Source organism: Protomyctophum bolini (genome assembly GCF_963924005.1).
Source record: "Protomyctophum bolini genome assembly, chromosome: 8".
NCBI lineage: Eukaryota > Metazoa > Chordata > Actinopteri > Myctophiformes > Myctophidae > Protomyctophum > Protomyctophum bolini.
The window spans coordinates 1,946,201-1,973,956 of NC_137869.1; the positions used below are offsets into that span (position 1 = coordinate 1,946,201).

Genomic DNA, 27,756 nt, shown 5'->3' on the forward strand with positions numbered 1-27,756 from the left:
GATAAAAGCTGTATATATAAATGCACCATCTCCTGTGAGTAAAGGTGAACGTGTGTGTTGTTCCAGATCAGGTCAGACATGGACGAGACGGCCACCCTGTATTACGCCCTGGAGGGCCCCGGGGCCACGGAGCCCCCCTTCAACCTGTTCATAGTGTTAATGTGTGTGTGTTCCAGATCAGGTCAGACATGGACGAGACGGCCACCCTCTACTACGCCCTGGAGGGCCCCGGGGCCACGGAGCCCCCCTTCAACCTGTTCATAGTGGAGGAGACCACCGGCCTGGTGAGAGTGACCGCCATCCTGGACCGAGAGGAGAGGGAGACCTACGTTGTGAGTACACGCCACGCACGCACGCACGCACGCACGCCACGCACGCACGCACGCACACACGCACTCCACGCACGCACGCACGCCTATAGAGCGTCGCAGTCCCTCTAAAGCCCTAAAGACGGTTACGCCGCGGACAAAGCCAACTCGGATCGTGACAAATCATGACAATGAACACAATGTTTTGGGGCGATCAAATCATTAGAAAGAAGAAAATAAAGGCAGGAGACGACACTATTTGTTTTGTTTTTCTTCTTATACATTATTTGATCGGCCCCAAAACATTGTCGTGTTCATTGTCATGATTTGTCACGATCCGAGTTGGCTTTGTCCGCGGCATAACCGTCTTTAAATAAATACTTTAAGAAAAAGCCTATATGGAGGAAAATGCATTGGGATTCATTTCCTGGGCCACGCGTCGTTCTGAAAGGGGGAGGGACTGTCTGCGACGCTCTATGCTAGCGGATGAAATTACTTTGAGAATGTATATGCTTTGAAATGATGTGTGCGCGTGGTTGTGTGCGTGGGGGCGTGGTTGTGCAGCTAACGGGAGTAGCCAGATATCGTGACGGCCGCACGGCGGAGGAGAAGATCGAGCTGACGGTCGCCGTGGAGGACGAGAACGACAACCCGCCGGTGTTTCAACCCACGCCCCCTGCTGGAGTGAAGGAGAACAGCACGGCAGGTACAACACTAGGAATGCACTACGTCTGTATAAGCAAAGGCAAAGCAAAGTTACCATGTTTACTGGAAGACGGTTTCTGAACTGCCCACAGCCCTCCTATGAGACACTGACCGAGTAGAAAAGAATCGTGCCATTTTTTCATGAGGACCTATTATATGAAGATAGGTTGAAAAGTGGTGAAGTGGTCCTTTAAAGGACCACTTCACCACTTTTCAACCTATCTTCATATAATAGGTCCTCACTAATAATCATGATAAAATGGCACGGTTTCTGAACTGCCCACAGCCCTCCTATGAGACACAGACTGAGTAGAAAAGAATCGTACCATTTTTTCATGCTTATTAGTGAGGTCCTATTATATGAAGATAGGTTGAAAAGTGGTGAAGTGGTCCTTAAAGTAAAACATCTGTCAGGGATGTGATGCATTGCAGGGGGAGAGACGCAGGTATCGGCAGGTGAGCCAACCGTCAAACTCATGCCCCGAAGACACGACTATCTGTAGAGTCTGTGGACGCGACGCCAGACGGAATCAATACGGTCCAATGAGCACACTGTTTGTTCACTGAGCTTTCCAATGAGCAGTGAGCATACTGGACTGTTCACTGAGCTGTCCAATGAACAGTGAGCTTACTGGACTGTTCACTGAGCTGTCCAATGAGCAGTGAGCATACTGGACTGTTCACTGAGCTGTCCAATGAGCAGTGAGCATACTGGACTGTTCACTGAGCTGTCCAATGAGCAGTGAGCATACTGGACTGTTCACTGAGCTGTCCAATGAGCAGTGAGCATACTGGACTGTGGCGAAAGCTCTGTATAGACTAGAGCACTCACTCAACCCATTTCACTGAAAATAGCAGATCTACAATAGATCTACAAGCAACAACAGATCTACAAGCTCACAACGAGTCAGCAAGTGTGAAATCTCCCATTGCGACGCCATCGCGGCCCGCCAAAATAAATTACCGACAAAATCAACTGTTTATTGTAGTCGATTTAGTCGACTAAATCTAAAATGTGCCGTCAACGTCAACACGGCTACTTCCAGGTAGGCTACTCTGGTCTGGTGGTCCAGGTGTAACATTGAATGTCGTCCCCCTCCTCCAGGCACTCTGGTGGTCCAGGTGTAACATTGAATGTTGTCCCCCTCCTCCAGGCACTCTGGTGGTCCAGGTGTAACATTGAATCTCTTCCCCAGGAACCCCATGGTGGTCCAGGTGTAACATTGAATGTTGTCCCCCTCCTCCAGGCACTCTGGTGGTCCAGGTGTAACATTGAATCTCTTCCCCAGGAACCCTGGTGGTCCAGGTGTAACAGTGAACCTCTTCCCCAGGAACCCTGGGTGGTCCAGGTGTAACATTTAATCTCTTCCCCAGGAACCCCATGGTGGTCCAGGTGTAACATTTAATCTCTTCCCCAGGAACCCTGGTGGTCCAGGTGTAACATTTAATCTCTTCCCCAGGAACCCTGGTGGTCCAGGTGTAACATTTAATCTCTTCCCCAGGAACCCTGGTGGTCCAGGTGTAACATTGAATCTCTTCCCCAGGAACCCTGGTGGTCCAGGTGTAACATTGAATCTCTTCCCCAGGAACCCTGGTGGTCCAGGTGAAACATTGAATCTATTCCCCAGGAACCCTGGTGGTCCAGGTGTAACATTAAACCTCTTCCCCAGGAACCCTGGTGGTCCAGGTGTAACATTAAATCTCTTCCCCAGGAACCCTGGGTGGTCCAGGTGTTAACAGTGAACCTCTTCCCCAGGAACCCTGGTGTTCCAGGTGTAACATTGAATGTTGTCCCCCTCCTCCAGGAACCCTGGTGGTCCAGGTGTAACATTAAATCTCTTCCCCAGGAACCCTGGTGGTCCAGGTCCAGGTGTAACATTAAATCTCTTCCCCGCAGGAACCCCATGGTGCTCCAGGTGTAACATTGAACCTCTTCCCCAGGAACCCTGGTGGTCCAGGTGTAACATTTAATCTCTTCCCCAGGAACCCTGGTGGTCCAGGTGTAACATTAAACCTCTTCCCCAGGAACCCTGGTGGTCCAGGTGTAACATTAAACCTCTTCCCCAGGAACCCTGGTGGTCCAGGTGTAACAGTGAACCTCTTCCCTGCAGGAACCCTGGTGGTCCAGGTGTAACATTGAATGTTGTCCCCCTCCCCCAGGAACCCTGGTGGTCCAGGTGTAACATTGAACCTCTTCCCCAGGAACCCTGGTGGTCCAGGTGTAACAGTGAACCTCTTCCCCAGGAACCCTGGTGGTCCAGGTGTAACAGTGAACCTCTTCCCCAGGAACCCTGGTGGTCCAGGTGAACGCCACCGACAGAGACAAGGCGGGCACGGAGCACACTAAGATCTCCTACATCCTGGAGCAGCAGGAACCCGCCGACGGAGCCTCCTTCTTCTACGTGGACCGACGGAGCGGCTGCGTCTACGTCAAGGAGCCCCGTCTGGACCGAGAGGTGCGTTCGCTCTATGGGACCTTGACCCCCGTCAGGGGCACCCCATGGGCAAGACCTAAGCTGAAAAGACTTATCAGCGGAAGTTGCGGGATTTTAGCGGAAGTGAAATCGTTGATGCTTTATACAAATCAGTTTACATTCTCCGCGAATGAAACAAGTGTTGTGATTGGTCGGGAAAATATCGTATCCGGGGGAAATACATTTGTCGGCTGTTCCGGGGGATACAACCGCCGATAGCTTCTCTGCCTTACGTTGTGACCAGGCTTTTCCTTTCGCAGATAAGTAAGCCTGGGACCGAGGCTACATCAGGGGTCATCAATATGTCTGTACATGTGTGTGTGTGTGTGTGTGGCAAATTGATTGATTGATGTATTAACAGTTTGCAGAATTACGGTACATTTCAAGTACAACTCAACTCAATACAACGACTGTTAACAGTGAGTGGACGACACCATAAAGCATTACACTTGTTTACAAGAGGGTCCACCTTGTTCAATTCATCAAAACAATTAGAGACGTACGAATATACACAACTACTAGTATAGTCAAAACAGGAAATCATCAAAAATGAGGTAAAAAAAGGTACAAAAAATGAGGTAAAAATAAACATATACAGTGAGGTGGAAAGGAGTGAGGGGGCGGGGGGGGGGTTCAGATTTTACGGGGGCCAGTTTGAGAGCGGTTTTGAAGGAGTCGAGTCAAATGCTTCATTTTCTGCTTTACACACCATTATAACGTTCTTATTTTGATCATAAGACCCAAAATACTGAAGGTCAAGTCTCTCCAGGTTCTCCTCCGAATACGTATTTATGTAATTAACAGTGTTTATTATACGATACTAAGGTTCTCAGATGTATTCATTGTGCAAAAGGTCTAAGTGTACAAATGGAACCAAATGGACCCGTTGCGAGTCATTCAGCGCCATCTCGTTTTGAAGTAAATTAACTCCACTTTGAAGTACATGAACTAAACAGAAGATGACTGCTTTTCTCTCTCCATGAAGCCCATGAACAGACTCACACTACTAGACTGAGATACTTAGGCAAAGATACGGAGAATGAGTCGACGGCGGACAGGCAAATGAAAGTTGTAGTCATGTCCAAATGAGGTAGTGGTCACCAGGAAGCACAACAGGAGACCTCTCTGGTCTAGATGCTGCTATCAACAATTCTACAACAGGTCGTTAAGAGGAAGCAATCTGATTGGTTGAAACGGTTTCTAGCCCGTGATCAAACCACTACTGATCACCACCTAATCAAAACAAAGAATTCAGCCGCTCTGTTCTCCCAGAGCGCTAGCAAACTCGGTGGCTAGGCTAGCTAGTTTCTTTGGACATTTGTGGTCGTAGTGACTACATCTGTCATTAAAAATAAATATATATTTTTTCAGCGATCTTCTTTCTTTTAAGGGTAACTGTGGTAGAATTGCAATATTACACTCGAGGGTGTGGTTTAACGTGATTATTGCCACTTCAGTGATGCTTGCGGAACTCGACTTAGTCTCGTTCCTGACCGCATCACTGTCGTGGCAACACCCTCTCGTGTGATAATTGCTTAAATAGATCAAAGTGCCCTAGAGCTATTTACCATAGAGTGGCCATAGAGTGGCCTAGAGCTATTTACCATAGAGTGGCCGAGAGCTATTTACCATAGAGTGGCCTAGAGCTATTTACCATAGAGTGCCAGCTGTGAATGTTGACTATGCGTCTGTCCTGTTGGCTCTCTCACCCATGCATGAGGCAGGAGACCAGGGTAACACTTTTAGTTTAAAGCAATTATCTAGACTGTATTAATGAAATGTGGTTCCATCAGATACGACAGTTTCTTTCTGGTCATAATTATTATTGTCAGCTCATTTTGTATGTCTGTGGCAAAAGGTGAAGTGAAGACAAGATGGCGATGCCCCCCCCGCTCCCCCCACTGAGACTGTAGCCTATACATGGAACCGCTTTGCAATTTTCTGAACATACATTGAATTATGATTAAGTTGTTAAATCGAGATTATTAGCAAACATAAATAACAAAAAATATCAGATGGAAATTCATGTATTCAGTCTTCAGGTAGGGATAAAACACCGGCTAGAACAATGAATGAGAGGAGATAGCGGCGATATCAGAATCACAGGCATGGATATCAGATATCAGAATCACAGTCCACAATCATCCTATATCCAACCATGCACTAAATACTTGAACAGAGTTCAAGATCAGATGCTTCTCAAGGTGGTCCAGGGGTGTCTCAGAATACTTTGATTATTAATGATTTGTAATTCATCAATATCACTTCAATTTAACCACTTAAGACCCTCTATACTTCAGTAAGACGAACCACCGAACCACCTTGCCAAAAAAATATCCGATCTAGTACCGACGTGAATCAACTATAATCAAATGGTTCCCGATCGCGGCGCACGGCTGCAGCTCACCGCTCCTTGGCTGCGGCTCACCGCTCCTTGGCTGCGGCTCACCGCTCCTTGGCTGCAGCTCAGCGCTCCTTGGCTGCAGCTCAGCGCTCCTTGGCTGCAGCTCACCGCTCCTTGGCTGCAGCTCACCGCTCCTTGGCTGCGGCTCACGGCTCCAAGAGATGCGCGGTCAAATGCGGAGAACAGATTTCACTGCTCGGGTAACATGTGTGACAAATCGTACGACTTTGACTAATGTCATGAGAATGTCCCGTCCCCCCAGAATAGGGATGCTGGGGTTCAAGTGGGTTGATTAACAAAGAACTTTGCTTTGCCCCAAAATACGCAAAATAATCAGTAATTATAGAGACATTTTTGCAACGACTTTATGACACTAAAACGACTTTCTGATGGAATAAAAGCATTCTTTAACATTCCAACTGTGTTAATGTGGCTAAAAACGAAAACCACAAAAAAAAAAAAAAAAAAAGAAAATAAGTATTTTGGACTATTGTGAAGTTTCATTAGAGCCGACTTGTGGTTGAAAATACTGGGAGGGGTCACAAATGTCAAGGATGAAGTTATTTCCAGTGTGTGTGTGTGGGTTAACGGGAACTAGAACCTCATGCAGTGTGATGTGAACGGTACCTCTCTTTGGTCTCGGTCCAGAGGGTGGGTTCCTACGCTCTGAACTAGAACCTCATGCAGTGTGATGTGAACGGTACCTCTCTTTGGTCTCGGTCCAGAGGGTGGGTTCCTACGCTCTGAACTAGAACCTCATGCAGTGTGATGTGAACCTTACCTCTGTCTCGTCTCGGTCCAGAGGGTGGGTTCCTACGCTCTGACCATCAGGGCGGCGGACATGGACGGAGCCCCCGGAGGTCTCACCGCTACGACCACCGTGACGGTCAACGTCCTGGACGTCAACGACAACGAGCCCACCCTGGAGAAAGACCAGGTACGTTACTTTACACGTGTCTGCAAAACCCGGGAGCTCCATTCAATACATAGGCTCTTTAATCTATGCACCAGGGCCGGGTCTACCATATGGGCACTTTGGGCACGTGCCCAGGGGCCCTCAGAGGTGTTAATCCGGCCCTGCTATGCACACAGATTTTAGTCGACTAAAATGTATTTTAGCGGGCCCCGATGCCATCGTAATGACTGTTTTTTTTTTACACTTGCTGAAAATAGCCGATCTACTATTCGGCTACTTTCAGCATGCAACCAAGTGTAAAATGACTTCTACTGGATCTCTGGTCCACTATAGTCCCTACCTAACATTTTGTTGACAAAATTGTCAGTGCATTTAGTACTTAGTTTTAGTCATCATAGCTTAGTTTTCATTTAGTTTTCATCAGTGGAAAAAGTTGACGAACATTTTTCGATGAAAACAACACTGTATAATATTATATATATATATATATATATATATATATATATATATATATATATATATATATATATATAAGATTAAGACGGTGACAGGAGACAGGAGAAGTGTTTTAAAAACTAAAATAAACTAAATACATCTAAATGAACAGGGAGCCACGCAGGCAAGATGAAGTCCATCCATGATTGATGTATTACACACACGTATACAGAGTATAGACACGCACATGAGTGCGTATACAGAGTATAGACACGCACACGCATACCACAGCACGGCATACCATTACATGTACCCACAGGCATGCACATCCACGTGTGAAATATGCAAATACTGCACGCACGCACGCACGTACAGTAGGTCTAAATCTATCAACGAGACGCTTAACCCATTCTGACCTGAGATCAGATTCATACGAGGTTTCCACTGGACACACACACACTGGTCTGATTAAGCCATTCTGACCCGAGATCAGATTCTAAAAATGTCAGTCGTTCTTCGTTTTTTCAAAAATAGCAGATCTACAAGCTCGTAGCGCGCCACTCGGTGGCGCGCTACGAGCTTGTAGGTCTGCTATTTTTCAATAGCTAAAGCATAACATGATGCTAATACCAAAATGTGTTCCCGTTCAGAATGGGTTAAACAATAGCCTAAGGCCATCCGTGCATGTACCCGTCAGGCTGCAGTTGGAGCAGAGATAGCCATTTGATTCATTCAGAAGAACACTAGAGATCCTTTATGTATGCTGAGGTACTCTCCGTCTGTGTACCCATGAGTTTATTACCCTGACCTCAGTGTGGACGCCGAGGTCAGGATGGTAATAAACACACAGAGAGAGAGTAGCCTATACCTGCCCGGGGGTTATAGGGAACGATATTGTATGTGTCTACAAACTCCGAAGTATAATAATCAGTCACATGCTGCTAGCTGGTCTTCTGTCATCTGGTGTTAGAAAAACAGTAGAAAAATATAGTTTTACAGCAATTATGGATCCAAGATCAAATACAGCAATCCCACACTTTCTGTATCTCAAAGAACCGTCCAGTCCAACTAGCCTCGATACCCAGGCTTTCAATTTCGTCTGCGCGAAAAATGAAAGCCTGGAGGAACGCTATTGGCTGCCTTGGTCTAGAAGTGGGAGTCAACGCATCCGGGGGTGGGCGTCGCTCCAAATGATGTGACGTATAGAGCTTCACTAGGTGGGAGAGGAGTGGCCAGGGCTGACGGACAGATCGGTGAGATCCAATCAGGGCGTGCGCAAATCCCAGCCGAGACCCACCCCTATAGACCAGAAACTTAACACGTTAGCTCAGGCTAAGTCCAACTGACCTCGATCTGGCGGTCGTATTTTGTTTGGCAAAGACTTAAACTAAAGGACATATTCTCCGATTACAGTTAGATATCGTTTGATTTGTAAACACAAAACGGTTTCAGTTAGTTGCAGTAGACCTACACATATTCTATTATAATTCTTTATACAAGTCATTTTACTTGGTCTACAAGCTCACAATGCGTTATACAGCACAACGTGTACTTTGTGTTCTCAGTACTCTGGCAGTACTCTGTGTTTCTCAGTACTCTGACAGTACTCTGTGTTCTCAGTACTCTGACAGTACTCTGTGTTCTCAGTACTCTGACAGTACTCTGTGTCCTCAGTACTCTGACAGTACTCTGTGTTCTCAGTACTCTGACAGTACTCTGTGTTCTCAGTACTCTGACAGTACTCTGTGTCCTCAGTACTCTGACAGTACTCTGTGTCCTCAGTACTCTGACAGTACTCTATGTTCTCAGTACTCTGACAGTACTCTTGTGTTCTCAGTACTCTGACAGTACTCTGTGTTCTCAGTACTCTGACAGTACTCTGTGTCCTCAGTACTCTGACAGTACTCTGTGTTCTCAGTACTCTGACAGTACTCTGTGTTCTCAGTACTCTGACAGTACTCTGTGTTCTCAGTACTCTGACAGTACTCTGTGTTCTCAGTACTCTGTGTTCTCAGTACTCTGACAGTACTCTGTGTTCTCAGAACTCTGACAGTACTCTGTGTCCTCAGTACTCTGACAGTACTCTGTGTTCTCAGTACTCTGACAGTACTCTGTGTTCTCAGTACTCTGACAGTACTCTGTGTCCTCAGTACTCTGACAGTACTCTGTGTTCTCAGTACTCTGACAGTACTCTGTGTCCTCAGTACTCTGACAGTACTCTGTGTTCTCAGTACTCTGACAGTACTCTGTGTTCTCAGTACTCTGACAGTACTGTGTTCTCAGTACTCTGTGTCCTCAGTACTCTGACAGTACTCTGTGTTCTCAGTACTCTGACAGTACTGTGTGTTCTCAGTACTCTGACAGTACTCTGTGTTCTCAGTACTCTGACAGTACTCTGTATCCTCAGTACTCTGACAGTACTGTGTGTTCTCAGTACTCTGACAGTACTCTGTGTTCTCAGTACTCTGTGTTCTCAGTACTCTGACAGTACTCTGTGTTCTCAGTACTCTGACAGTACTCTGTGTCCTCAGTACTCTGACAGTACTCTGTGTTCTCAGTACTCTGACAGTACTCTGTGTTCTCAGTACTCTGACAGTACTCTGTGTTCTCAGTACTCTGACAGTACTCTGTGTTCTCAGTACTCTGACAGTACTCTGTGTTCTCAGTACTCTGACAGTACTCTGTGTCCTCAGTACTCTGACAGTACTCTGTGTTCTCAGTACTCTGACAGTACTCTGTGTTCTCAGTACTCTGACAGTACTCTGTGTTCTCAGTACTCTGACAGTACTCTGTGTTCTCAGTACTCTGACAGTACTCTGTGTTCTTAGTACTCTGACAGTACTCTGTGTTCTCAGTACTCTGACAGTACTCTGTGTTCTCAGTACTCTGACAGTACTCTGTGTTCTCAGTACTCTGACAGTACTCTGTGTTCTCAGTACTCTGACAGTACTCTGTGTTCTCAGTACTCTGACAGTACTCTGTGTCCTCAGTACTCTGACAGTACTCTGTGTTCTCAGTACTCTGACAGTACTCTGTGTTCTCAGTACTCTGTGTTCTCAGTACTCTGACAGTACTCTGTGTCCTCAGTACTCTGACAGTACTCTGTGTTCTCAGTACTCTGACAGTACTCTGTGTTCTCAGTACTCTGACAGTACTCTGTGTTCTCAGTACTCTGACAGTACTCTGTGTTCTCAGTACTCTGACAGTACTCTGTGTTCTCAGTACTCTGTGTCCTCAGTACTCTGACAGTACTCTGTGTCCTCAGTACTCTGACAGTACTCTGTGTTCTCAGTACTCTGACAGTACTCTGTGTTCTCAGTACTCTGTGTTCTCAGTACTCTGTGTCCTCAGTACTCTGACAGTACTCTGTGTTCTCAGTACTCTGACAGTACTCTGTGTCCTCAGTACTCTGACAGTACTCTGTGTTCTCAGTACTCTGACAGTACTCTGTGTTCTCAGTACTCTGACAGTACTCTGTGTCCTCAGTACTCTGACAGTACTCTGTGTTCTCAGTACTCTGTGTTCTCAGTACTCTGACAGTACTCTGTGTTCTCAGTACTCTGTGTTCTCAGTACTCTGACAGTACTCTGTGTTCTCAGTACTCTGACAGTACTCTGTGTTCTCAGTACTCTGTGTTCTCAGTACTCTGACAGTACTCTGTGTTCTCAGTACTCTGACAGTACTCTGTGTTCTCAGTACTCTGACAGTACTCTGTGTTCTCAGTACTCTGACAGTACTCTGTGTTCTCAGTACTCTGACAGTACTCTGTGTTCTCAGTACTCTGACAGTACTCTGTGTTCTCAGTACTCTGACAGTACTCTGTGTTCTCAGTACTCTGACAGTACTCTGTGTTCTCAGTACTCTGACAGTACTCTGACAGTACTCTGTGTTCTCAGTACTCTGACAGTACTCTGTGTTCTCAGTACTCTGACAGTACTCTGTGTTCTCAGTACTCTGACAGTACTCTGTGTTCTCAGTACTCTGACAGTACTCTGTGTTCTCAGTACTCTGACAGTACTCTGTGTTCTCAGTACTCTGACAGTACTCTGTGTTCTCAGTACTCTGACAGTACTCTGTGTCCTCAGTACTCTGACAGTACTCTGTGTTCTCAGTACTCGGGCCACATCGAGGAGAACTCGGCCAACGTGGAGGTGATGAGGTTCAAGGTTCTGGACTCAGACGAGCCCGGCTCAGACAACAGCCTGGCCGTGTTCGACATCATCTCTGGGAACGACGACGGGACCTTCAGCGTCAAAACCGACCCCAAGACCAACGAAGGGGTTCTGATGCTGGAGAAGGTAACGTAGACTCTGAACACAACTGGACTGGTTCTGATGCTGGAGAAGGTAACGTAGACTAGGAACACAACTGGTTCTGATGCTGGAGAAGGTAACGTAGACTCTGAACACAACTGGTTCTGATGCTGGAGAAGGTAACGTAGACTCTGAACACAACTGGACTGGTTCTGATGCTGGAGAAGGTAACGTAGACTAGGAACACAACTGGACTGGTTCTGATGCTGGAGAAGGTAACGTAGACTAGGAACACAACTGGTTCTGATGCTGGAGAAGGTAACGTAGACTAGGAACACAACTGGTTCTGATGCTGGAGAAGGTAACGTAGACTCTGAACACAACTGGTTCTGATGCTGGAGAAGGTAACGTAGACTCTGAACACAACTGGTTCTGATGCTGGAGAAGGTAACGTAGACTCTGAACTGGACTGGTTCTGATGCTGGAGAAGGTAACGTAGACTCTGAACACAACTGGACTGGTTCTGATGCTGGAGAAGGTAACGTAGACTAGGAACACAACTGGTTCTGATGCTGGAGAAGGTAACGTAGACTAGGAACACAACTGGTTCTGATGCTGGAGAAGGTAACGTAGACTAGGAACACAACTGGTTCTGATGCTGGAGAAGGTAACGTAGACTAGGAACACAACTGGTTCTGATGCTGGAGAAGGTAACGTAGACTCTGAACACAACTGGACTGGTTCTAATGCTGGAGAAGGTAACGTAGACTAGGAACACAACTGGTTCTGATGCTGGAGAAGGTAACGTAGACTCTGAACACAACTGGACTGGTTCTAATGCTGGAGAAGGTAACGTAGACCATGAACACAACGAGACCAACGAAGGAGGTTCTCATGCTGGAGAAGGTTGGAATTCAATCTACAATAATTGTTATTTTGATCAACGTTTTGCCTGTCGTCTCTCCTAATGGTACCAACATCAATACAGCTTGGAATTGTGGACAAAGTCAACCAACGGCAACGAAATACTCAAAGTTTTGGGTCTGGAGAGGCTAAATGTCATCAAACTGGTGGTTTCCGTGGCTCAAATGCCCGATAAATAACGGACCTTGATATCATGTAAAAAAGGTTGAAAACGATTTGTTTTGTATTAGTAAAACCAACGCGCGCGCGTGTGTGTGTGTGTGTGTGTGTGTGTGTATGCAGCCCGTGGACTTTGAGGAGAACCCAAACATCAACCTGGGGCTGGTGGTGGCCAACGTTGCACCACCCGCTGGCGATGGAGGTGATGGAGATGGAGATGGAGATGGAGATGGAGATGGAGGAGGGGGAGGAGGGGGAGGGGCAGGGGGCGGGGGAGGAGCAGGGGGAGGGGGAGGAGGAGGGGGAGGGGGAGGAGGAGGCGGGGGAGGAGGAGGGGGAGGAGACGGAGACGGAGATGGAGGAGATTTAGACGTAGACGTAGACGCAGGAGGTGGAGGGGGGGGAGGAGGAGGGGCCGTGGGCGGGGCGGGAGGAGGAGGAGGAGGAGGAGGAGGAGGAGGAGGCGGCGGCGGCGGCAAAAAGAAGCCGCCGCCCAGGAAGAAGAAGAAGAGGAAGAGGAAGAGCTACCCGGTGAGCATCGCGGTGCAGAACGTGAAGGAGGGGCCGCTGTTCTCTCCGGCCACCATGCCGCTGGCGGTGTCCGAGACCCCCGGGGAGACCCCGCTGGGCCAGGCCATCGCCGTCTACCGGGCCACGGACCCCGACACCGGGCAGCTCGCCGACAACGTCATGTGAGAGAGCATTAACCCCTTTTGTTGTTAGCATTATGCTATGCTTTATAGCCATTGAAAAATAGCAGATCTAGGTCTGCTATTTTTGTGAAAAATCCAAGAACGACTGACATAGAAACATAGCTAGGGTAGGTACCCTCACAAAAACATGCAGTAATCCTGGTCTCTAAACTGCCTCCCCCTGGCCAGCCGGGGCGCCTGATGGAGGGGAAAGGAACTGGTTGGAATAACGTGTTCCTTCCACGCCCTACGACGTCCAACCAGGGAAACTCCCCCCTGTCAGGTGTAAAAGGAACTTGGACACTCAGGCATGAAGGAAGCATGAGTTCAAGTCCGTTGCTCTCCCCAGGTTGGCGGAGGGTGTCTAGAGCCCAGGATCACGGTAGATGATTGACACAGGGGTGAAAAATGTGTTACAAAATCGTGGGATAAATGTGTTATAAATGTATGTCATGTAAATGTTATAGTAAATGTATAATGTAGGGTGTCGTCTCTCCTTCCCACAGGTATGCTAAAGGCTACGACCCGGACAACTGGCTGACCATCGACCCGGACACGGCCGAGATCAGCCTCAACAAGCTGCCGGACAGAGAGAGTCCATTCCTGGTCAACGGGACCTATGTGGCCAAGATCCTCTCCCTCACCAACGGTCAGTTCATTATGGTGCTGAGACTCTCCCTCACCAACGGTCAGTTCATTATGGTGTTGAAACTCTCCCTCACCAACAGTCAGTTCATTATGGTGCTGAGACTCTCCCTCACCAACAGTCAGTTCATTATGGTGCTGAAACTCTCCCTCACCAACGGTCAGTTCATTATGGTGTTGAAACTCTCCCTCACCAACAGTCAGTTCATTATGGTGCTGAGACTCTCCCTCACCAACAGTCAGTTCATTATGGTGCTGAAACTCTCCCTCACCAACAGTCAGTTCATTATGGTGTTGAAATACTCTCCCTCACCAACGGTCAGTTCATTATGGTGTTGAAACTCTCCCTCACCAACGGTCAGTTCATTATGGTGCTGAAACTCTCCCTCACCAACGGTCAGTTCATTATGGTGTTGATCCTCTCCCTCACCAACGGTCAGTTCATTATGGTGTTGAAACTCTCCCTCACTAACGGTCAGTTCATTATGGTGTTGAAACTCTCCCTCACCAACGGTCAGTTCATTATGGTGTTGAGACTCTCCCTCATCTCTCTCCTGAAGTCTAAACAGAATGATTTAAAGGAGCCACAGTCCCCCCTGGTGGTTATATTTGCATACAGCATGATATACACACTGAAGACAGACATACAGACTAATTCATACTTTGTTTTTGTATTGTAAGTCGACATTTTATTGTTAAAAGGTGTATAGACTTAAAAAGCAATTATTACTCAGAAAAGGGAAATGTAACAAAAATATAACCTAGTACTTACACCACCAAGTCCTGTGTTAAAATATAGCCTAGTACTTACACCACCAAGTCCTGTGTTAAAATATAGCCTAGTACTTACTACTTACACCACCAAGTCCTGTGTTAAAGGGTGTTTTTAGATATTTTAGTCACGACGAAAGTTTGTCATGAAAATGTGGTCTTCCTTGCTTGACTGGACTGGATGGTGTCTCAGTAAGACAGACAGCCCACATGGTGTGTCTCCCCTCCACAAGTGCACAAATATACACGTATATACTAGGCATGTGGAAAATAATCGATACGTATCGATACATCGATTATGACGTGCGCGATGCGAGTGAATCGGTTCATTCACTGTGTGTCGGTAGAATTGACGGGTGAAATCTCGATGGATCGTTCGCGGAGTGCTTGTATCGGTAAAATCCGTGGTTGCACTGTTTTTTCATGGTAAATTTCACCCTATCCTGTGTTTCCGAGGCGCATTCAACGTACCATCAGAAAGGAAGGAAAAAAAAGGTCTCTCGCGAGTCGCAGCGCAGACACAGGGCGCGTTCGGAAATAGCGCACTGAGCCCACTGTGCAATGCAAACTAATAGGAGAGTGTGCTCCGGTGTGGTATTTCCGAACGCGCCCACAGTCAGTGAACAGAAGCTACCGTACGACGGTGCAGAGGGTGCTTCCCGCAGAGGAGACACGTTGAGAACAGACAGACTCAGACTATAATAGCACCCGCGACTAACAGAAGTGAGCCCCACGCATTAAACAAGAAGCACCACCTTTACTCTTTAGCTTTATAAAATAGCTGTCCGAGTAGCTTTGTCCGTCGATCAGTTGACTTTTCACTGTAGCGCTGCGTGCTGGACTGCTGGTAATGAGCCACACTCCACAGCTGTGCTTGCTGATTATCCGACGCAAATCTGCGTCGCGATCATTATCAATTTGTAATTAAAGAAGGCTTCTGCAGTCTGCACACACGTGTACAACAACAACAACGCCACAGCAACTTTCCACTGTCCAGCTTTCCCCTGCTGTTCTCTGGGATAGAAGCCTTATTTATATTCTGCAGCAAGACGGTGTCGCACGCCTAAAATTGCAGATCCACAAGCTCACAGCGGGGCGTGGATGAGACGCGTTGTGAGCTTGTACATCTGCTATGTATTTATAACGTTAATAATACATGCAGGCCAGGGTCTTCAATGTTTTTCAGGTCAAGCCAAGGACCACTTAGCTGAGAGTGAGAGATCAAGTAGGGACCCCCATATAGGCAATTATATTATAAAACTGTTGCAGATTAAACTAGACATAGACTTGTTTGACAGCACTACAAGTGTGACCTGTAATTTTTGTTTTGTTTATTTGTTTCTTTTCTATTTATATGTTGGTAACATTAATTGATGAACGATAGGCTATTACATTTTAATCTCTTGAAACCTCTATACTCAAAACCTCAAATTGACCTTTGAGATATAATAATTATACTATAGCCTATGATTATTAGTAATCTAACAATTCCACAATAACCAGCAGAGAGCAGACCCTTTGTTTACTTACAGAATTCTATAAGTTGGGTTGTTTGAGATGCAGAGCTATAATACTAACCTACAGTAAAACAATAAATTGCTTTGAATTTAAATGTAATGCATTTTTACATGTTTTGGGAAATTAATAGAGCTTTAATATAAATCCTTTCTATTGTGATGAATCGCCATCAAATCGTATCGGTAGAGGGGTGAATCGCATCGTATCGCATTGATTTGAACTAAATGGTTATCGCATCGCATCGCATCGGGAAGAGGGAGAATCGTATCGCATCGTATCGCCAGGGGATTCCATGTATCTCTAATGTATCGTATCGCTGGCAGTGCATCGAGATGCGTATCGAATCGTGAGATGAGACGAGATTCACATGCCTAGTGTATACTGTAACTAATTTCTAGCTGTAGCATTGAGTTTTCTTCCCATATAGAGAGAGACCATGGGGAGTATCCTTATAGTGTATATACGCTGGTGTCGACTGTTCACCACTTCAATGTATGAATGAATGAACCATTGTAATTTAACCCATTTAGACCTGAGGACGATTCTACAAATGTCTTCTAAATCCTGACAGATTTCTGAAATACCCTGTGTTTCTATGTCAGTGGTTCTCACACCATTTCATGTAAAGGACCCCCATATGTAATTGGCCGATACCCATCTGGAAATGTGTTGTTCCAGGGACCACCTCCCAAGAAGCAAAGATATGAGTTAAAAACGTTCGCTCTGAAAGAATATAATATTCAAAGATTTGCGCCACATTTTCACAATTTTTCAAAAATTGCAGATCTATAAGGAAGGAAAAAAGCGCCATTATCAAAAACAAATCCATTTCTTTCCTCCGACAGAGAGACCCTCCCAAACGGCCACGGGGACCATCGCCCTGCTGGTGGGCGACGTCAACGACAACTGCCCCGCGCTGACCAGCACGCTGCAGTACCACTGCGCCGCCACCAGGGGTCCCATCAACGTCACGGCGCACGACGTGGACGCCGCGCCCAACGGAGCCCCGCTGGCCTTCAGCCTGGTGGCCGAGGAGAGCCGCGGGGAGTGGGAGATACACCCCCTCACAGGTAGGGGGCAGTAGAGGACGGGGGGCGGGGGGAGTGGGAGATACACCCCCTCACAGGTAGGGGGCAGTAGAGGACGTGGGGCGGGGAGTGGGAGATACACCCCTCACAGGTAGGGGGCAGTAGAGGACGGGGGGGGGGGGGGTGGGAGATACACCCCCTCACAGGTAGGGGGCAGTAGAGGACGGGGGGGGGGGGGGAGTGGGAGATACACCCCCTCACAGGTAGGGGGCAGTAGAGGACGGGGGGGGGGGGAGTGGGAGATACACCCCCTCACAGGTAGGGGGCAGTAGAGGACGGGGGGGGGGGGGGAGTGGGAGATACACCCCCTCACAGGTAGGGGGCAGTAGAGGACGGGGGGGGGGGAGTGGGAGATACACCCCCTCACAGGTAGGGGGCAGTAGAGGACGGGGGGGGGGGGGGAGTGGGAGATACACCCCCTCACAGGTAGGGGGCAGTAGAGGACGGTGGGGGGAGTGGGAACTTGATATGAGACATTCTGCATAATGAGTACTTCTATTTTTTTTGGGTACTTTAAGTACATTTTGATGCCAAAACTTTTGTACTTTTACTCAAGTAATTTAGTTTTATTTTGGACTCTTATACTTCTAACAAAGTATTTCGATATTGATACTTTTACTTAAAGGACCACTTCACCACTTTTCAAACTATCTTCATATAACAGGTCCTCACTAATAATCATGAAAAAAATGCCGCAATTTTTTCTACTCGGTCTGTGTCTCATATAGGAGGGCTGTGGGCAGTTCAGAAACCGTCTTCCAGTGACATCATCGATGGGGAACACAAGCTAATAGAAACTGCAGGCTTTCTAGTCCTGAAAAGTTGCAATGGAGAAAATGGAAGTCATCGTTACGATAATGAAAATCAAAACATTTTTGTTTAAAAAATAATCTGCCTAATGATGATGTCACTGGAAGACGGTTTCTAAACTGCCCCACAGCCCTCCTATATGAGACACAGACTGAGTAGAAAAAAACCTATTATAATGAAGATAGGTTGAAAAGTGGTGAAGTGGTCCTTTAAGTAAGATAACTGACCACCCCTCTCCTCCAGACTCCAGCGTGTCCCTGCTCTCGGCCACGCCCCTCTGGCCCGGGCGCCACGAGGTCACGCTGGTGATCCGGGACCAGCAGGGCCTGGCGTGCCCCGAGCCGCAGCGCCTGGAGCTGCTGGTGTGCACGTGCAGCGAGGAGGAGGAGGGGGGCTTCTGCGGCCCGGGGGGTCCGGGCGGCGCCGGGGGCGGGGCCGCCGTGGCCTTCGGCCGGGACGGAAACCCGTCCGCCGTCAGGGAGACGTCGGCGGCGCTCGGGGCGCCCGGAGTCGCCGCCATGATCCTGGGCCTCGTGGCGCTGCTCGGTGAGTGAGTGAGTGGGTGGGCCTCGTGGCGCTGCTCGGTGAGTGAGTGAGTGGGCCTCGTGGCGCTGCTCGGTGAGTGAGTGAGTGAGTGGGCCTCGTGGCGCTGCTTGGTGAGTGAGTGATCCTGGGCCTCGTGGCGCTGCTTGGTGAGTGAGTGAGTGGGCCTCGTGGCGCTGCTCGGTGAGTGAGTGAGTGGGCCTTGTGGCGCTGCTCGGTGAGTGAGTGAGTGGGCCTCGTGGCGCTGCTCGGTGAGTGAGTGAGTGAGTGGGCCTTGTGGCGCTGCTCGGTGAGTGAGTGAGTGGGCCTCGTGGCGCTGCTCGGTGAGTGAGTGATCCTGGGCCTCGTGGCGCTGCTCGGTGAGTGAGTGAGTGAGTGAGTGGGCCTCGTGGCGCTGCTCGGTGAGTGAGTGAGTGAGTCTCGTGGCGCTGCTTGGTGAGTGAGTGAGTGAGTGGGCCTCGTACATAATTTGTGCAGCCTAAGTCTTTAACTGAGTCAATAGAGCAATTAAGAATTCAGCCTATATTGGAGTAGAAGCCAGCAAGCCTTCTAAAAATATTACGCCACTTCAGAAACCATATACTAGACCATTTCAGAATAGTTTTTGAACACCTTTTTTTTGTATCACATTGTTGTTTGTTGTTCTGTACACCTTTGTCGTCCAGTAAAAAGTTAAACTCTACACGCGATGTGGACGTGGATTATTGTTTGGAGTCAAGCTTACTGCTTATAACCAGTTGCAGTGCATTGTGGGAATGCCTGACCTCGTGTCTGCCTGCCCTTGGTTGCTAGTGTCTGCACACGCTGAAGGAAGCAGAACGTTGGAAAAGGAGTGGCGACAAACATTTGACTTCTTTACCCATTATCTGTGTTTACCTTTTTGCAGCCGTCGTCTTCCTGCTGATGAGCTGCTCCTGTGGAACGTTCCCCGGGAGCTTCACCGAGCTTCCCTTTGACACCAAGGAACACCTGATACCCTACCACACAGAGGGACAAGGAGAGGACAGGGTAAGACTCAACACCTGATACCCTACCACACAGAGGGACAAGGAGAGGACAGGGTAAGACTCAACACCTGATACCCTACCACACAGAGGGACAAGGAGAGGACAGGGTAAGGACATATCTGATACCCTACCACACAGAGGGACAGGGAGAGGACAGGGTAAGACTTAACACCTGATACCCTACCACACAGAAGGACAAGGAGAGGACAGGGTAAGGACATATCTGATACCCTACCACACAGAGGGACAAGGAGAGGACAGGGTAAGACTCAACACCTGATACCCTACCACACAGAGGGACAAGGAGAGGACAGGGTAAGACTCAACACCTGATACCCTACCACACAGAGGGACAGGGAGAGGACAGGGTAAGACTTAACACCTGATACCCTACCACACAGAGGGACAAGGAGAGGACAGGGTAAGACTCAACACCTGATACCCTACCACACAGAGGGACAAGGAGAGGACAGGGTAAGATACCACACAGAGGGACAAGGAGAGGACAGGGTAAGGACATATCTGATACCCTACCACACAGAGGGACAGGCCTATTCATATAGTCTGGATTTTCAGGTGGTGAGCTGACCACCGGAGCTGAAATAACGTTGAGCGGTGGTGAGTAAAAACAGAGAGAAGGGCTGGAGCGGTGGCGGTGGTTTGCTCTTCACCGTGGCTCGTGACGGACGTCATGTTGTAGTTCGGTGGTCACCTCACCACCGTAAATCCAGACTATGTATGAGCCTTAAGAACATGGTAAGAACAAATAGACATTGTCAAAGCATGTCCGGGGGTCCCCGGCCAGAGACGTTGAGAACCCCCGTCTTAAACCAACAGCGTCCCTTGTTTACACAGCAGCCATTTTGTCAGACGCACAACAGCTTATTGTCTATCAGACCAACTGGTTCTATCCCCTTCTCCACTACACAGAACACAACAGCTTATTGTCCATCAGACCAACTGGTTCTATCCCCTTCTCCACTACACAGAACATAACAGCCAGTGGCGTGCACAGACATTTAGAGGGGCAGGTGCTCAAGTGGAAAAAGAAGGGCACCTTGTGCAGCACATTTTGGGGCGGGAACCCATTTTGGTGCTTTAGCTATTGAAAAATAGCAGATCTACAAGCTCATAGCGTGCGCTACGAGCTTGTATAGGTCTGCTATTATTTATTTTTTAATCGAAGAAGCACTGACATAGAAACATATAGCTTTAGATTGTGGGGGCCTAAATAATATAGTAGAAGCGTTTTTTTATCAAGATTTGATCAATGTCACCATGGTCCACACACTACACATTAGGAAGGAAAAAAAATATATATATATATTCTTTTTAAGAGCACATTGTTGCCTAAAGGGCAGGGGGTGTTCTAGCACCCCCTAGTGTCTATCTGTGCACGCCACTGATTATTGGCACGACAGTGTTATTGGCACACACACACACACACACACACACACACACACACACACACACACACACACACACACACACACACACACACACACACACACACACACACACACACACACACACACACACACACACACACACACACACACACACACACACACACACACACACACACACACACACACACACACACACACACACACACACCACTACGGGTCTTCTGGGACCCACTCGGATATTTTTTACACATAATGACACACCACTACGGGTCTTCTGGGACTCACTCGGATATTTTTTACACATAATGACACACCACTACGGGTCTTCTGGGACTCACTAGGGTATTATCTTTTTACACACAATGACAGAACCGAGTTATAATACATTATTCACCATTTTATTTGTTTTTATTGGGCTTCGTGGGTTTAGAGGACTGTTATCCTTTCAGTTCCTGTTCGCTGTACGCATGGCTGCCAGTTCCCACCTGATGTTGTGTGGGAGTCCAGACTGCTCCAGACTGTACTGAATAACTGATGTTGTGTGGGAGTCCAGACTGCTCCAGACCGTACTGAATAACCGCTAGCTTACATAATGTCTTGAGGCTCGGACTGAAGCCTAAGACATACAGGTCACCAGGGTTGTTGGCTCCTCCCAAGAGGATGACACAATCTCCCAGCATGCAACAGCACATATTAAACATCCCATGTGGGCCTTTCCCCTTGGGCTCAACCTTCTTCCAGGAGAAGGTCTCTGGACTGAATTTCCACACATCATTAAAGTACTGGTTCCAGTTCCAGCCACCACATATGTACAGCTCTGCATTGTAGGTAATGGCTGAATGATCCCTGCGTCCTTCTGGACGAAGCTGTGTAGAGGGTGTGTCCAGCCAGAGGTTGGTCTCTGTGTCAAACACTCTGATGGTGTTGCAGCACTGACCCCCCACATAGCCTCCAAATACAAACATCTTTGTCCCGATGATGGTAGCAGATGGATGTTCTCTAACAGGAGGTGGAGTTCCTCTGATGTTGATTAAAGTCCAGACCATCGTGGTGGTGTCCAACTTGTACATATCATTAGTCCATCCAGTCGCCTTGACCCATCCTCCATGAATATACATGACCTTCCCCAAAACACAGGCTGAGTGGTCCCTCCTCCCCTTTGGAACGGTTCCAGAAACCTGTGGTTTGAACCATGTGTGGGCGTCAACATCAAATGCATAAAGCACATTGCAGTACGGATATCCTCCCCAGAGGTAGACAGTGTCTTCAATCAGTACAGCTGTGTGGCCCCGGCGCCCAGAGGGAACCTCAAGGTGAGGTTCTCCTGTTCCAGGGGTCACTGCGGTCAACTTCCTCCAGCATAAAGACACTGTGTTGAAGACTTGTACTTCAATGTGATCTCTTCTCCACTGGTTTACGTCTCCTCCAAAGCAGTAGATCTGGTGTCCGACCACCACAGCAGCCTGGTCCTCCCTATGTTCTCCTTCCAGATGTATCGTCCAGTGAAACATTTCACACAGCAGCTCAACTGATGTTTAGAGTATCGGACAAGGCTTTATAAAGAACAATTACACTGTTGTGATGTCATTGCATGATTGCATCATAATGTAGGATGGCTAATATGGTCACGCAAGTTCCTACCCGGAAGGAGGAGTGAAATCGCCTGATGCGCTTTTGAGCAACTTAATGCAAGTGGATGGAAGGAGAACTCGGATGCCGTCTCTATTCATATATACTCTAAGGGGCAGACGCATGTTGTCTCAGTAAGACAGCCCCTCCCCCCTCTCCACAAGGTGGGGCGAGTGCAGCAAAGCATCATGGTCATTGTAGTCTGGACTACATGTTGTCTCAGTAAGACAGCCCTCTGCCTCTCCACAAGGTGGGGCTGAGTGCAGCAAAGCATCATGGTCATTGTAGTCTGGACTACAGTGAGTGGATTGTGGTGGAGGAGAATATTTTATAATATAGGTCTTCAACGGTTAAAAGAAAACCCGCTGGAAATCGCTGGCAACGGAAGCTAGAGACGATGTCTTACTCTGAGTTGAGTCTGTGACTATGCGCCCACTGCGCAAAAAGCATGGAATTACGGATGTGTATATTACAGGAAAACTCCCGTTAAACTTTCCAACAAACTCCGGTAAACTCCCGAATTGTACCATCACACCTGTATATTATACCGTATATGTACCATCACACCTGTATATTACCGTATATTAACTGTATATGTACCATCACACCTGTATATTACCGTATATTAACTGTATATGTACCATCACACCTGTATATTACCGTATATTAACTGTATATGTACCATCACACCTGTATATTATACCGTATATTAACTGTATATGTACCATCACACCTGTATATTATACCGTATATTAACTGTATGTACCATCACACCTGTATATTACCGTATATTAACTGTATATGTACCATCACACCTGTATATTACCGTATATTAACTGTATATGTACCATCACACCTGTATATTGTACCGTATATTAACTGTATATGCTGCTAAACTTGAGGTTTACAGGCAAAAGTACAGAGCCCATAATTGCCCGTTAACTCCTCTTTTCACGCAGTGTCCGTTCCGTAGTTACGGGAAGTCTTGTGATGACGTGATTTATGACATTTAGAGGGGCAGGTGCTCAAGTGGAAAAAAGGGCACCTTGTGCAGCACATTTTGGGGCGGGAACCCATTTTGGTGCTTTAGCTATTGAAAAATAGCAGATCTACAAGCATACTAGAACATGTCTGAAGTAAATGAGTTAATAGCACAGGCAGACTCTTCACATACTAAAGCATGTCTGAAGTAAATGAGTTAATAATATCACAGGCAGACTCTTCACATACTAGAACATGTCTGAAGTAAATGAGTTAATAATATCACAGGCAGACTCTTCACATACTAAAGCATGTCTGAAGTAAATGAGTTAATAATATCACAGGCAGACTCTTCACATACTAAAGCATGTCTGAAGTAAATGAGTTAATAATATCACAGGCAGACTCTTCACATACTAAAGCATGTCTGAAGTAAATGAGTTAATAATATCACAGGCAGACTCTTCACATACTAAAGCATGTCTGAAGTAAATGAGTTAATAATATCACAGGCAGACTCTTCACATACTAAAGCATGTCTGAAGTAAATGAGTTAATAGCACAGGCAGACTCTTCACATACTAAAGCATGTCTGAAGTAAATGAGTTAATAATATCACAGGCAGACTCTTCACATACTAAAGCATGTCTGAAGTAAATGAGTTAATAATATCACAGGCAGACTCTTCACATACTAGACTCAACTAGAGCATGTCTGAAATAAAAGTCAGAGCTGACTTTAAAATAACAGGAATAAAAATGATTGACTTTTGTTCTACTCACTCTCATCTTTAGATATTTTATTGGAATCAGAGTTTATTCAGCATTTGGTTGTACTTAAATCCTAAAATCGTCATATGGTGCGACATGACAATAATTGTTTATTGTAAAATGAAAATGGAGTACACCTTTCTTAAGTTACTGACTTTATCAAAGTCCTTTATCATAATTCAGGGGGAGGGTCGGCGGCCAAATCCACCGACATAGAAACATAGGACTTTCAGAAAACTGTCAGGACTTAGAAGCCTTTTTTTGTTTGTTTTTACAATGGGCCTCAGGTCTAAATAGTACCACCAGTGGTTGGGAACACTCTCAGCCCAAAACATGACCTTTCTGCACACAAGAGATCGCATGAGTGGAACCATCTTGACTGCGATGAATGTTGCGGGCAGTACTCAACATCAATAAGAGCACACATGTTACAAACACAACTCTGTATGATGGAATGCCAAGGGTGACCCAGAAAATAGCAGCCAGGAGAATGAGACTAGCAGGACACATGCCAAAGACACCAAGAGCTGCCAGCCAGTAAACTAGTGCTGTGGGAACCAACGCACGGGCACCGGTCACGAGGACGTCCAACGCTAACATACGTGGATGTACTCAAGAACGACGCAGGAGCGCAAAGTACCAACGAACTGGTCAGATGTATGGAGAACCGGGATGACTGGAAACGACGATGGAGGGCTCGTCTGAGGACGACCTAGAAGATGACCTCCTTCCTCTAGTAGTGCTATATATAGGACAGTTTGGCCAACATTTCCAGTTTGGTGTAAGGAGCAACATGGCCTCTAGGGGCCGCTGGCGTCGCTTATAAACGCTAGTCTAGAGTCATGTACTGTATACCAAAAGATGCACTAGTCTAGTTTCACCAAGAGAGTTTCACCTCCTCAAACTGTGTTCAAACTTGTGTCTAGTAGTTATAGGTATAGGTAGTTATTTTTTTTTTAAACATGTTTTCTTTCAAACTAAAGCAAAATACACATTTAAAAATACAGATTTAGATGTTTAGTTGGATAGTTTATTTTAGCCAATGACAACTCGTTTTTCTGGGTGAAAGTCCACCATCTCTATTTTCATGATTGGTTGTTGGTACAAAGGAAGTGACCATATTTGGATCAGACCACAGTCAGCTCGAGGTCCAGACCTTTCCAATGATATATGGCATTATATGTTGTTGCCAAGGTTTGGATGAGATATGTTGTCTCAAAATAGTGGCTTCAAATAAAACGTTTTGGAATTTGACAATACAAATCTTTAAAGGCCGTTTTCTCAAAATGAGTTTTCCTCATACTTGGGACAAAGAATCTCCACTTCAGTTGAACTCACATACACCAAACGTTCCAGTCTTATTCATAACTATATATTCCACAGAAATCTACAGATGGATTTGTTGATATATCATTCACAGCCTCATTTACATCACATTTTATACCTAAAAACATGCAGAAAAGTGGGTTTTTCATGCCTGTTGACACCATTTTCTGATTTGTGGAGTGATAGGGCCGATTCATACTCCTATTTTCCCGCTGTTTCGGCGCTGCTGTAGTGCCGAAATGATTTCGGCTCGTCAGAAATTTTCAGTAGCACCGAAGAGACGACTTTAAGCTAAAGGCTAAGGTTGAACTTAGTGTGAGGCTGTGCAACAGGCTCCACATCAATAGAGATCATTTACACTTAAATTAAAGGTGCACTGCACTGCATTTTGAATAGTTTTTAAGTAATTAATTCCTCTTTTAAATGTTCTCTTCATCCTACAGGAAGTTCCCCTCCTTAGTTCTCCCGTCCATAAAACCCAGGCAGTCGCCGCCGCGGGGGCGGCGTGGGGAAGCAACATGGCGGCTACGGCTACCATGAGCAGCAACGCCATGGCCACTAACGCAGCCTTCTACAACACCATGGGCACGCTGGGAGGAGGAGGACGCTACGACTACACGGAGACCGATCACGCTCAGATGTACGGCAACCAGGCGGAGATCTACGGCCACCAGGCGGAGATCTACGGCAACCAGGCTGAGATCTACGGCACTCGGACGGAAATGTACGGCAACCAGGCCGAGATGTACGCCATGGCCACGATGGAGCACGAGGCTAACCTACGCTACGAAGGCATCGCCCTCCCCGATGACTTCATCCACCATTACTACACCCAGGTGAGAGCAGTGGCATCCATTACTACACCCAGGTGAGAGCAGTGGCATCCATTACTACACCCATGTGAGAGCAGTGGCATCCATTACTACACCCAGGTGAGAGCAGTGGCATCCATTACTACACCCAGGTGAGAGCAGTGGCATCCATTACTACACCCAGGTGAGAGCAGTGGCATCCATTACTACACCCATGAGGTGAGAGCAGTGGCATCCATTACTACACCCATGTGAGAGCAGTGGCATCCATTACTACACCCAGGTGAGAGCAGTGGCATCCATTACTACACCCATGAGGTGAGAGCAGTGGCATCCATTACTACACCCAGGTGAGGGCAGTGGCATCCATTACTACGCCCAGGTGAGAGCAGTGGCATCCATTACTACACCCAGGTGAGAGCAGTGGCATCCATTACTACACCCAGGTGAGAGCAGTGGCATCCATTACTACACCCAGGTGAGAGCAGTGACATCCATTACTACACCCAGGTGAGAGCAGTGACATCCATTACTACACCCAGGTGAGAGCAGTGGCATCCATTACTACACCCAGGTGAGAGCAGTGGCATCCATTACTACACCCAGGTGAGAGCAGTGGCATCCATTACTACACCCAGGTGAGAGCAGTGACATCCATTACTACACCCAGGTGAGAGCAGTGGCATCCATTACTACACCCAGGTGAGAGCAGTGGCATCCATTACTACACCCATGTGAGAGCAGTGGCATCCATTACTACACCCAGGTGAGAGCAGTGGCATCCATTACTACACCCATGAGGTGAGAGCAGTGGCATCCATTACTACACCCATGAGGTGAGAGCAGTGGCATCCATTACTACACCCAGGTGAGAGCAGTGGCATCCATTACTACACCCAGGTGAGAGCAGTGGCATCCATTACTACACCCAGGTGAGAGCAGTGACATCCATTACTACACCCAGGTGAGAGCAGTGGCATCCATTACTACACCCAGGTGAGAGCAGTGGCATCCATTACTACACCCAGGTGAGAGCAGTGGCATCCACGAGTAAGACGCGCGAACGCGGGAAGCGAACGCACTCAGCTCCATATATGGGCACAAAAGGGGCCAGGTCCACAACAAACAAATCACTGGCCCCTTTTGTGCCCATATATGGAGCTGAGTGGACCTGGCC

At 47.3% G+C, this 27,756-nt stretch overlaps 1 protein-coding gene across 1 annotated transcript in view; it reads left to right on the forward strand.

Moving 5' to 3' along the window:
- LOC308319533 (desmoglein-2.1-like) overlaps positions 1-27,756 on the forward strand; it is a gene marked incomplete at its 3' end in the record, with an annotated part of 59,255 nt that overhangs the window by 28,680 nt on the left and 2,819 nt on the right. Inside the window, exons 3-13 of the mRNA XM_080769638.1 lie at positions 177-332; positions 873-1,014; positions 3,300-3,469; positions 6,694-6,828; positions 11,355-11,540; positions 12,702-13,270; positions 13,777-13,919; positions 17,050-17,274; positions 18,346-18,648; positions 19,532-19,653; positions 26,211-26,603. Of these exons, the coding sequence (XP_080625764.1) occupies positions 177-332; positions 873-1,014; positions 3,300-3,469; positions 6,694-6,828; positions 11,355-11,540; positions 12,702-13,270; positions 13,777-13,919; positions 17,050-17,274; positions 18,346-18,648; positions 19,532-19,653; positions 26,211-26,603 (2,544 nt within the window). The remainder of the gene's footprint in view (positions 1-176; positions 333-872; positions 1,015-3,299; positions 3,470-6,693; positions 6,829-11,354; positions 11,541-12,701; positions 13,271-13,776; positions 13,920-17,049; positions 17,275-18,345; positions 18,649-19,531; positions 19,654-26,210; positions 26,604-27,756) is intronic.